The 12,808-nt window shown below is 36.2% G+C and overlaps 1 protein-coding gene across 1 annotated transcript in view; it reads left to right on the top strand.

The window, feature by feature from the left end:
- Nucleotides 1-6,454: 6,454 nt before the first annotated feature.
- Nucleotides 6,455-12,808, top strand: part of LOC107737106 (neuronal membrane glycoprotein M6-a) — a 68,805-nt gene continuing 62,451 nt past the window's right edge. Inside the window, exon 1 of the mRNA XM_016548539.1 lies at nucleotides 6,455-6,540. Coding sequence (XP_016404025.1) covers nucleotides 6,537-6,540 — 4 coding nt within the window. The 5' untranslated portion in view covers nucleotides 6,455-6,536. The remainder of the gene's footprint in view (nucleotides 6,541-12,808) is intronic.

A 12,808-nucleotide genomic window follows, 5' to 3' on the forward strand; every position in this document is an offset into this window, starting at 1 on the left:
TGCACACACAGCAGGGCATTTTGTCCAAAATGATATAAATATAAATAAGCCCAATTTAAACCATTTTAAAGGGCTTCCATTTAAATCATCTTACAAATGCAAAAAAATGCAAATGCCAAAATGGCCTCCTAAGTGGCTTGTTTACACAGGCAGGACATATGTTGCCTTCATGTGCTATAGGAAATATCCTGATTCCCAATTCTGAAGTCGTAATTACGAGTTCAAGTGCTTTGCTATCATAAATGTGTAGCTTCATGTATGTTGTCAAACATACATAAGCCGCTCTAGTTTATACTCTTACTGCACTAGATAGGCAGCTTGCTGACAATTCTGGAATCAAATACATGTTATTTACGCTGTGTATAAAACATACAATATGCATATATTGGTTATTTATATATGTAAAATGCAAGACTTTAACGTCAAGACAAGGCAACGTAGCTGTTGTGGTAAAAATGAATAAAACTACCAGTCACTACAGGAATTGCTCTCCACTCCGCCATGCTTAAAGTTTATAGACTGCCCAAGTTCTCAAAGTTTCCCCAGTTGTTAATATGACTTTAGAGGCCATTCATGTCCAATGTCTACGAAACTAGGAAACTATGATTAATTCAGATAGCTTGTGAAGGCAGCAATAATGAGATGTCTGAGAGACAGGAGATCAAATAGTGGGTGATCTCTGAGAAATGTGTTTGTGTGTTTGTTTATGACTCCGACCTCAGGCCGCCAAATGCCACAGAGATCGTGATCAGCAAAAGTTTGGCTCTATTAGTGATGTCACCCCCTCAACACCTCCTACCCCTTCGGCTGGGCTGCGGGGGAGAGCGTGAGTGAAATACAAACAGAGCAAAACACACACGGAGGGAGAGCGAGAGATTGGCCAATCATGAAACCGTTTCCTTGGTGATGAAGACTTGAACTCCAAGAGGCGGTTGAGATGAAGTGGCAGGAGCTCTGCTGGAGAGGGCTAGAGTGCCGGCCAGCATCAAACATCCTACACCTGGGTAACACATGCACCGTATCGACGTACATCCTACATTTGCTCCTACACCACATACATAAGCTTGTCGTGTCGGCCCACACACTTCCTTGAGTAACTTCTGTGAGTCACACATGGCCCATTCATCTACACTGAAAACCACATTACAAGCATTTAAAAAAAAAAAAATTCTAGATGATGTTCTGACATCATATTACACAAAAGTAAAGTCCTTGAGTAAATTGCCAAATGGCAATTTCTTTCCCAGACAATGCATTTCCATACAAATAGCACTGAACTGAGATCTGTAATAACATTTGCATTATTTAGATAGCTCGGTAAGTATCTCTCTTTTATCACGAACATAAGAATACCTACATGCTTACTACTGCCTGAGCACAAATCCAAAAAGATCAGGGCACATGCAAGAACTGGAACTGAACAAACAGCCTACTGCATAAATGAAGCAAACATTGTTTTTTGAATAAAGCACTGGAGCCTATTCTCTGAAGAATTTGCTTTCTATGATATTGGGACAATACTGTGACCACAGAAATCGCATTGCATGCCACAGATAGCCGTTAATTCAATGCAAGATTCACACAGATACTTCCATTATCCTACCCTCATATAAATCTATGAATAGACCAGAATGTCCAAGCTATTATTGTGTGATAGTAAAACAAAGATCCCAAAAACCATGTCTGTAGGTTAGAGATTGTCACTATCGCCCCAGCTACAGACCCATTTGTTAGAATAAAAGCACTTTACTTTGTCCAGAGAAGACAGTCGCTGCTGTATGGTTCAATTTCCATACGGAAATGATATCAAGAGTATTGTATTACATATACATAAACATACATATTTGTATGGGCTATATAAATGCTATGAAATTGTTCCAATGTTTAATAGGTTTCATATATATGTTTAACTTTTGATATATGACAATGTTCTTCATTTAGGACAATTTTATATATGTGACCCTGGACCACAAAACCAGTCATAAGGGTAAATCTTTCGAAATTGAGATTTATAAATCATATAAATGAATAAATAAGCTTTCCATTGATGTATGGTTTGTTAGGATAGGACCAGATTTGGCCGAGATACAACTATTTGAAAATCTGGAATCTGAGGGTGCAAAAAATCTAAATACTGAGAAAATCGCCTTTAAAGTCGTCCAAATGAAGTTCTTAGCAATGCATATTACTAATCAAAAATTAAGTTTTAATATATTTACAGTAGGAAATTTACAAAATATCTTCATGGAACATGATCTTTACTTAATATCCTAATGATTTTTGGCCCATACCATGTATTTTTTTGCTATTGCTACAAATATATCCCAGCGACTTAAGACTGGTTTTGTGGTCCAGAGTCACATATGTACATATATTACATTTGCGTACTGAGGTATAAGTATATGTTTATATATCATGTAAATATAAAGGGAGCCAGAGGGGTTAAAGTTCCACAGGAGACAATTGTGATATAATGTAAAAATAGGGGCAATAGTAATATCGATATGCAAAATTTTGATAAAACAGGATATCTTAAGTAACATTCATACTAGATAAGTAAATGGCAGCAAATGTTGGTTTAGGGAGGTGGGTGAGGTGATGTTGGATTAGTATAATCTTACTCAAAGGGCACATTATCTTGTCTCCTCCTAATATGGGGAAATAAATGTGCTACAATCACCTTTAACAAAGTGAAAATTTGAAGTCTCCAAATATATGTGACAGTTTCAAGGATGCTCATTAGATACATAAAACTTTTTTTTATATATAAATATTAGTGTATCTTCTAGTTCAAATAGCATTCAGAAGGTTGCAGATTTATGTAACTAATAAGAGTCCCTGAAATTGTTACATATATTTGGAAACTTGAGACTTTCACTTTGTTATTGATTAATTGCACATTTACTTAAAACTAGCTTTAAGATGTTGGTCGCAATGTTAGATCAGACACAGCAACAAACAGGTGTTTAGTAAAGTGCCGTTTTTTTTTGTTGTTGGGTTTTTATTTTTTTTTGCTATTGAGTGTTTTATCAAAAATAACATCAAAAGGGCCTATAGTCCCGCACCCAATCATGAAAAGATAGAAGCGAATAGCAGCCATGTCTCTCATTGTCTGCAGCACTAAAACAAAAGCACCAAAGCTTTTCATAAAACAGCACATGCAGCTGAAGCTTATTTCTGACTTGAGTAAACTTTATAGCAATGAATAAGTTTACATTTAGTAGGTAAATAAATCAAGAAATGCATAATTCTCTAAGAGAGTGATCATATTAAATTATGTTTTAAGAATGTACATTTTGGTGGTGAAACAATTTTCACTCAAAAACTGTTAGTAAATTTCACAAATAATTACAAAGAAATGTCAAGTAACACATTGAATTGAATGTACATTTTCTAAATAGAAAAACTGAAATAGCATCTTGTAAAACACTCCAATAATCTTTGTTTTATTTGCAACTTTGAACTTTTTTTTAGAGTATTAACAATGCAAAGTGGCTGTTTCACAGCTGTTCGTCTTATATATCCCAACCATTATTACAATTGATTTACTTTTTAATTTACTGTATTTATTTATTTTTTTGCAAGAATATCAGCCACACAACAGACCCAATAAATAGAGATATTTTCCCCAAAAACTGAAAGTGTTAACATGTTAACTACAAACACATGACATTAACAGAGATTTTATTCATAAAATAAATATGTACTGTATTGACAGCCCTAATCATTTTACTTTTAAGTCATACTTTCTGTTTTACATGATTTAACAAAGCAAAACTGAACCAATGTCATGCTATTGCAATGAGAAACTTACTACATTGAGCACTGGCACACAATCCCACTCTCTCTACATGGGGCCTAAAGAGGATAAAAAAGATTGACAACGAAAGAAACATTGGCCACTCTGCATATCTAGTATTTTTCTAGTGATGAGGATCTTCACTCAACATTATACATAGTTTTTTTTTTTAATACTCTGAACAACACCATCTTCCCTATTTTCTCTTTATATTCAAATACTCATCACCTTAACCACGTGCACATCTTCAATTACTTAATCAGTAAATCTTTTCCTCTAATCACCTCATAGGGACTAGGATATAAGATTCCCCAGGGACAGTGTAAACACTCTTCAGTATCTGACAGTGATTGCATCAAGCAGATCTCCTACGATATAACAAAGAGGGCACACTTTCCCACTTTTAATAAAGTGACTCAACAGAACTACCAATTCCGCGCACACAGCCTATATGCCAAAAACCAAACGTAAATAGGCATGCTAACTATTCTAACATGAATCGTGCATGAGGTCTCATAACGTGTTCCACAAGTGAGCCAACGTGTCAAGTGAATGGCTGCTTGGCTGCATTTCCAATTTCACCTGTCTCAAGAAGCGCTGGCCATTAGTCCTGCTTGTCTATGCGTCTTGGCAAGAGAAAGCTGATTATGTATCTCATTTCTCACTGTGTCTAATCTGCCCACTGTCTGCTCAGATGCTCAAAATCATAATGAAATCTGTGATGAGGCTCTGATATGCATTAGCAGACCACTATCAGCACTAATGGAGCATCTGGTGCATTCCCTCAATGACAGTTCCTCTGGAGTTCTTCCAAATCACCTTCAGAAAAGTTACAACACAGACAGTACAATAAATAATCAGAATAGGCTACTACTGCCTTTTCAGCTTTGTAACCGCAAAATCTCTGTAAATGTATTTCAGAAGGAACCCTCTCAAAAAGGACATGAAACACAATTCTATGTTCTTTACAGTGCTATTGTTTTTTCTTCTTGCTTTCTTTCTGGCTTTTTCTTTCACAGCAACAATTATGAACAATGCTGATCACGGACCGGTCCATATAAGCAGGGTTGGCAAAGTAGTTTTTTAATGAGCAGCACATGTATCCAAACGTCTCGTTATGTGGAAAATAAGCAAATATACTCGAAGTTTGCGTTGAAAACAGAAATGAAACGTGAGCAAAAATGAAGAAGATCTCTTACCTCTCTCTATGTCAGTGGACAGCGACCTGGTGCTGAGATTAGGTGTATCGCTGACGGACAAACACTTGGTTTATGTAGTTTGTTAACGCTGTTTCCGATTCATTGCGTCGATTGGTCAAGTCGAGGCATGACGTCACACGCTGTCCCTGTTTTTGAACGCTGATTGGTCATTTGCCTGATCAATCAACGCAAATCATAGACCAAAATCCATGTAATCTTCAGTCTGGGAGGTGCTCAGGTGCCTGGTTTTCTTGTATTTGTAGTCCAAACGGTTGGCCACTTCTCGTTGAAAAAAACAACAACAACAAAGGAATTGTTGCAGTTTTGTGTAATTTGGCAATCGTTCATTCAAATTGATTGCATGTGGCTAGCATATCCGACTGTGAAGGCTGCGTAAGGGAGAGAATATGATGCATTATTTATCCGCCAGTCTTTTCACACAGATATTGAGTTTCATTAGCGGACTTTCACCCCTCGCATGTTGCACATGGCAATTATAACACATAACGGTAATAAACTATAACGGTTTTGCATAAAGATTATATCTGCTTGTGGTCGCGTATCATCGTTATTTACTGTAGATAAGAAAGGATTATTCGTTTATTCAATAGTGTAGCTATATCACATGGAGAGTTCAACTCCTGTATTGTACCAGCAGAGAGCACTGCTAACCTTACTCATATCATTTTGTGAACCATTGCACACCATAGAAGGGTGTGTTCAGAGTAAATACTGAAAAAGAAGCCGGTATTGTCGAATAAAAAAACAAAAGAATGAGACCTTACACCTTAGCAACGGCTTCCCACTGTCATGGAAAAACCAAAAAAGATCACCTGGAATATTTGTAAAAAATTTTTTTTAAATAAATAACGAAATCATAGAAATGCCATGGAAATTTCTGTAGTACATATATTCAAGTTATCCTCGAGCTCTATATATTTAATCAACAAGACAAGAGCATGTTGTTACCACGACAAAACGTGAATATGGAACTACACACAGAAATAAACAAATGAATTAAAAATAAACTTTTATTTTTGTAGTTGGTTCTTGTAGTTATTTTTGTAGTCCTCGTATATTAATGCACGAATATGTAGCCTATGTGTAGCGTATTTATTTATTTATTAGGTTTTTGTAGGTTTCGCCTTCCATGTAATCAGCAGAAAAATTACATTTTTATATTTTTTTATATTATTATACAATTATAATCTAGCCTATTAGTAATCTAATATAACTAAGAGACAAAGCACAGGCTAATATAATAAACAAAGCAATCTCAGTTATAAAATAGAAAAAAACAACAATAATATAATAATTCTTTAAATTCTTTAAATAGCTTTTACATTCTAAAATTGAGTACGTTTTGAGAATTTAAGTTCATGAGGTTTATCAAACAACTTGCCATTGATAAGTTTTCCCCGCCTGTTAGTGATTGTGACGTCACCTCATTAATAAACTGACGATCGCGCTACCAGCTCTCAGTGTCAAACTCTTCAGCTGTGGACTTTTTCCCCAGTGTCAAGCTCTTAGTATCAAACATGGGTAAGTCATTGCTTTGTCGTTTTAACTGAGGTCGAGAAGACGACTTCGAAAAGTTGCCGAGGTGAACCGAGGTGTGTGTGAAGTGCAAGTACGACCACTCAGTAGGGGGAATGACAGAATGCTAAAGGTCTAAGTTTGTTTCTGCTGCTTTTACACATGTTGTCAAGCAGCTGCCGCTATGTGATTGAACTGTTTTGATTCAACAAGTTGCCACTTACTGAGAGAAAGTGCTGAGAGTGTTTATAAAATCAACTTAAATATAATAAGTAGCTCACAGAAATGTAGTGTTTGTAATAATTTACCTACATTTGGAACATGTAGGTAAATTATTAGTACATACAAAAGATGTTTGGAAGAATGACAACTTAAGTCACCATATTGCATCTTTGCTCCATACATTGAAAGTGAATGGTGACTGTCATAATAACATCTCCTGTTGTGCTCCACAGTAGGCAAAAAAAAGAGGGGTTCAAACAAGAAGTAAATGATGATAGAATTTTCATTTTAGGTAAGCTGTTATTTTTAGGAAAATGACATGGATAAAGCAGCATTGTTAGGAAGATTATATAAGGATTGTCTCCCTTTCAGTTTGCAGTGGAATATGTAAGCAATGTATCTGGTATACTCTATGTAAGCAAACATGCCTTTCTCTATTGATATCGATTTAGTAAGTTGCCCAAGCTCATAATCAGATTACTGTGATTGTACCTGGTGCAGATAAAGAGAACCAACTGTGCCTTTTAATGTTTTGAGTTTGCAGCAACATATTACAAACTACTTCCAAATGGTTAACAGACAAGTGTTCTCAACTCTTTATCTGTGATAAGACACGATTGTGATCTAAACAAGATGTTTTCCAGTGGGAAAACCTGAGGTCCCCATATCCTGTTGTTGTTGTTTTTTTTTCCTTCAGACACCATGCAAACATGACAGAGGAATAGGCTTATTATTGTCAGGAAAACTCATCAAAAATACAGGAAACGTTCACATCAGCCATGGAACAGTGGAAAGTAGAGGTGCAGAAGTTCATGGTTACCTCACTAATCAAATGCACCTTGTGTGTAATGTGCAGAACTGACCACCTGCTGCAGAATCAATCATAGCTCTTTAAAACCCTTAGACCTGCTTCAGAGCACAAATTGAATGGATTCTTTATAGGCACAGAAAAGTTTGTTCTTATTATGTGTATTTTAGATCTGGGTCTTGGCATCTGAAAGGCACTGCTCTTCTGGGGTTCTCACTCCATGCTCTGTTTACCAGTTATAGTTGAAATATGAAAAATGACAACACTCGTTTATGCTGAAGAAAGACAGACTTTGTTGAAGCTCTCATTCATGGTGCCTGCTGATGGCCAGTCCCCTGTGTGTTCTGTCTAATATATGCACGGAGTCACATGAGGGATAAATAGCCACATTATGTCTCTCTGTTAGCCGCCTCCAAACAGTCTCCTCTTGTGTGGGGGGCCTTTGATAATCCTGACAAGCGCCTCTGTTTTTGTGAGATCACCCTCCCCTCCCACCACCCTGTTCTCACTCTTCTTTCACTGGCTGTCGATTGGTCTAATGAGCAGAACATGGGTTTGGGTTTATAGGGTTAATGGATTTAAAACTGGAATGCTGTCTCCTAGGCTGCAGCCGTGTTCTGCTACAGATGTCCAGTTAAAAGGTCAGCCAGTGCCTTTGGCGTGTGTATGTGTTTCTGTGTGAGGGTACAAGTGCAACGTGTGCCACTGCCACACCAATATCTGTATTTTTGCCCATATGGGTATGTGTTGGAAGCTCCATATATTGTGAACGTATATCGTCTGCATGACGCAGCTGTTCAGTTGCTGTTGGCGAAACACTGAAACAGTGTTGTGACGATAGTGGGGGAATTATATTCAAATACATACAAATAATACATTAAAAAAATACATTAACAGTTCATACAGCGACTTGAATACATCTTTTCTCATAATGAAAATAAGCCTCATTAAAGAATGAAAGGAAAAATTTAAATAGTTTATCTGTCTTGTATTATTATTTCTTAGAGGAATAGTAGAAAAATATCGATAAAAATAGAGAAATATTTTACTGAAACTGCTTCACTGCTTCCTTAATATTTGAAAAATGTTTGTCAACCAGATCAAACTTATGTGGTGCAAACAGCATGCAGAAAAATATGTCATGGAGAGGGGACCCCAGCAGACCATCATGACTGTTTGTCAAGAGACTCCACAAATGCTTAATGATATTTATGAAATAATAATTCAGAAAAAATCATATTGTAAATAATGTTTTCCCCCAAAATAATTGAGATATATAAAATAAAATATTTATATTTCATTTCATGTGGTTACACCACACATTGTATGAGGCATTAAATTTAAACTTTTCTTAAAAATATTTTTCTTTTTTTTTTCAAAACCATATGAACCAACGTGAATACATTAAGAACTTGTAGCATTTTAAACTAGATTTTAAAAGCTTTTTCTTTTCTTTTTTTTTTTACATTTTCTTTATTTCAGACATTCATATATGTAATTAACCCAAATTAATTGGAGCAAATGAACAGAAACCGCTGATCTATGTACATAATTTAACTCTCAGATGGCAGTGGCACAAAGCATATTCACTCAACTGGCATTCTGTTTATTGATCTAATTATAGGAGCAACTATAACAATAACAACAACAACATAGAGGAACAATATCCTTAGAATCACTTTTTTTTTTTTTTTAGAACATTTTCTTTTCAGGTAATGAATGGTAAAACATTGACAGCCAATCAAAATCAATCTGACTTTAAATTATGTGCTGTGAGAATGTGCAGATGTGAGAAAGTATCATTGTAATATATGTGCAGATGTGAGAATGTATCATTGTAATATAGTTACAGTTATTAGTTTTTCTTGGTGTGAATGGGCCTTAAAGACCTGGGAAATCCATTGTTCCATGAATGGTAAGTGACTTTTGGATATGATTCCCCTTTTTTCCACCATTTCCTGTATGGAATGACAAAGTGAAAACTTCAAAAACAGACAATATATTCTCAAAGCTGGCCAAATCTGCAAAAACTGGCTTGTATCCTACATATTTTCCTTTCTTTATTCTCTTCTGAGACATGCCATTTAACATTTCCAAAGGAATAATAAACAGTCTTCAGAAGAGATTGGAGTTCAGTTAGGTTTGACCCTCCCTCACGTTTCCCTGTTTTCATTCCCCCTTCTGAGACTGTTTTCATTTATTCTGGTAGAAAACAAATCTGCTTGCTCTTGCAATCACAGCAGTGGATCTTGAGGCTGTGAGTGATTTCTCTAGTGTGGTAAGAACCTTCCTCTTGGAATCTGCTCACTGGTAGTCTAAGAGGAAACTCTGGATTTTCTGTGTCCCTGAGCAGTATTAAAACACCATGATCCCAGACCACAAATAGAAAATTGGGGAATGTGTTTGATAAACTGTTAATTAATAGCATGTTTACTAGCTCAGACTTGCAAATAAATTTGGCTTTTTATTGTGTCCTAATAGCCATATTTCTTCCAAATCCATCACCTCTGAGGAGAACATTAGATAAAAAGACGTAGACACTTATGCAACTAGTGTCTAAACCAGTAAAATATTAGGAGACATATCATGGCCTGCGGTGAATTCCCACTGTCTGTCAGTCTAGTAATGCAAAGCCTTTAGTGGAAACTAGACCCTGGAGCAGTATCAACTGCTGATGGGAAATACAGACATCTGTGCTGGAAGCGCATAAGTCTTTTGCTCCGCAGTATTTTTGTTAGTCTGCTTACTGATTTTAGTCTACGGCCAGAATAAATCATCTTTCAATGAGATGAAGATTGTTTTAAAGACAACTATTTGCCATTGTGCACAGTTTAGTCCATTGAATTGTTTCCTTTTATTGTATCATATTGTTCTGTGTAGCTTCTAGTTCTTCTTGGTATTTCTAATCTTAAAGGCTTTGGGTGTAGCCAAGTCCACTGTGACCAGGGCTCTATTCAGTCCCCTGCGGAATCCATGCAATGTGACGCAACCGACCTGACCTTTCAGTATAATAGCTACTGTAGCAACGCTCAGGGTCAGTTAAGTAACAAACACAATAGCACATGTCGAAACAAATGCTTCACATCTTGGATCAGTGTTTGAATTGGTTCTCAGATAAACAGTTATTCTTTAGTCTGTTGTTTTTGAGTCTTATGTGCATTTAGCATTTAACTTTCATTCAACATATTCTTTATTTTTGTATATCATATTCTACATTGAAGTAATCTGTTCATTCAGAAAAGAAAAAAAAAAATCTGTGATTATTTACTGACCGTTTTGTTGGTCGTAACCTGTATGCCCTTTTTTATTTTTATTTTCCATTGTAGCGGAAGGAGAATTTGACAAAATAGAATTTGATATGAGATTTTGAGTTGTCCATACATCAACAGTTTTTGTGACCAAGTCTGTCAAGCTCCAAAATGGCAAAAAAAAAAAAAAACCACACACACACGAGAAAAGCAGCCTTTATGACTACATTTGACAACAGGCTTGATGGATCTGCAATGAAGGACACGATTTCCGGACCGGTGACAGGTGTAGGGCCGAATTCTTCACCCCTGTCAGATTATGCATCCCCTAGTATTGGTAGGTTTAGGAGTAGGTGTGGGTGCACCCCTGTCAGATTATGCATCCCCTAGTATTGGTAGGTTTAGGAGCAGGTGTGGGTGCACCCCTGTCAGATTATGCATACCCTAGTATTGGTAGGTTTAGGAGTAGGTGTGGGTGCACCCCTGTCAGATTATGCATCCCCTAGTATTGGTAGGTTTAGGAGTAGGTGTGGGTGCACCCCTGCCAGATTATGCACCCCCTCGTTGAAGTCGCTAACTGATTGCCTAAACCTACCAATACTAGGGGGTGCATTCTCTGGGCAGGGTGCAGAATTCGGCACAACAGTAATTTCCTAACTGTGAGTGAAGAAGACAAAAAGTTTGCAATCTGTAATACATGTAGGGTCAAAGTAAACCTTGGGGGAACCACAGGGCTTGATTAACGCATGTCTGGGACAAGTAGATTTTTTTTAAAGGGGTAAGTGAGAGAGAATTTTACTTTCCCGATTGGACAAGAATCCTGATTAAAACATCAATAACAAAAATAACAAGGGAAGCACTGAAACTTGGCCGCCAAAAGTTTTCACACGAATAATTTTGATTTTATTGCATTCAGTGTAAACGGCGACTGATAATGTATTTATGTCGTGCCATGAGGCTCACGCAGTTTGAGTGTGAGACTCGTGCAGAAATCAAAACAAATGAGCGCAACAGCACACAAAGTAACTCACAGAAAGTTTTAGATGCATACTGCGGTAGGAAAAAAATAGATTTATAATATATGATATAGGTAAGCAACATTACACAGCCAAGATGTTTCCCCAAATATCAACACGATTGCAATGTGACACTGATTTTATACAATAGTAGTTCAATAAACAAGAAGGTAAAATTAAGTGACTTACATTTTAGACACAATATTGACTGTTTTTGCTCAATTTCGCAAATGAAATTAGTTCCAATTTTGTTGTGTGTCTCCGAGCAACACACAGCAGTGTTTCGTTACTGAATGAATCCACGTTTTTGAATGAATCGAATGAGTCAATGATTCAGGAACCCATTCATAAAGACAGTCACTTGCCTCGTTTCTGAATGAATCAGCTGTTTGAACAAATCGGTTGAACGAATGACTAAATGACTCACTCATTAAAACATTATAAAATTATTATGCATTTGCAATTTTGTGGTGTAAATGCATTTATGGCACCTCAGCTTCATCAGACAGTCTGTGTAAATACATCTAATGCCACTTCAGATGCAGCTTCTGTGTTTCCTGATTATTATAACTGAATTAATTGAAACAATGTAAGAATTTGATGTGAAAGATGACATTTAATAAGGTTAGGGGAAAAAAATTATAAACACGGTGGGAAACGACATCTGTTTTGTAATATACAGCTACTCCCCCAGGTGAAAAAGAAATATATTTAAATTGTGCTTTTTCAGACATACTTACTATATTTAAATTATACTATACTAAGTGCATATTAAATGTATTATTTTGAAACAACTTTAAGTATGTGTATTTCAAGATATGTTTAAGTTTTCAGTATATACACACACATACACACTTTGATATCTAGAAAACTGTAATGTATTATATATTGTTGTGTACATTACAGATATTCAAAGTACACTACAAAAGGACAGCAGCATATATACTTTGGTGAAAAACAAAACATACTATTAAATGTAT

This window comes from Sinocyclocheilus rhinocerous, unplaced genomic scaffold (assembly GCF_001515625.1).
Source record: "Sinocyclocheilus rhinocerous isolate Xijiao unplaced genomic scaffold, SAMN03320098_v1.1 scaffold344, whole genome shotgun sequence".
Classification (NCBI taxonomy): domain Eukaryota; kingdom Metazoa; phylum Chordata; class Actinopteri; order Cypriniformes; family Cyprinidae; genus Sinocyclocheilus; species Sinocyclocheilus rhinocerous.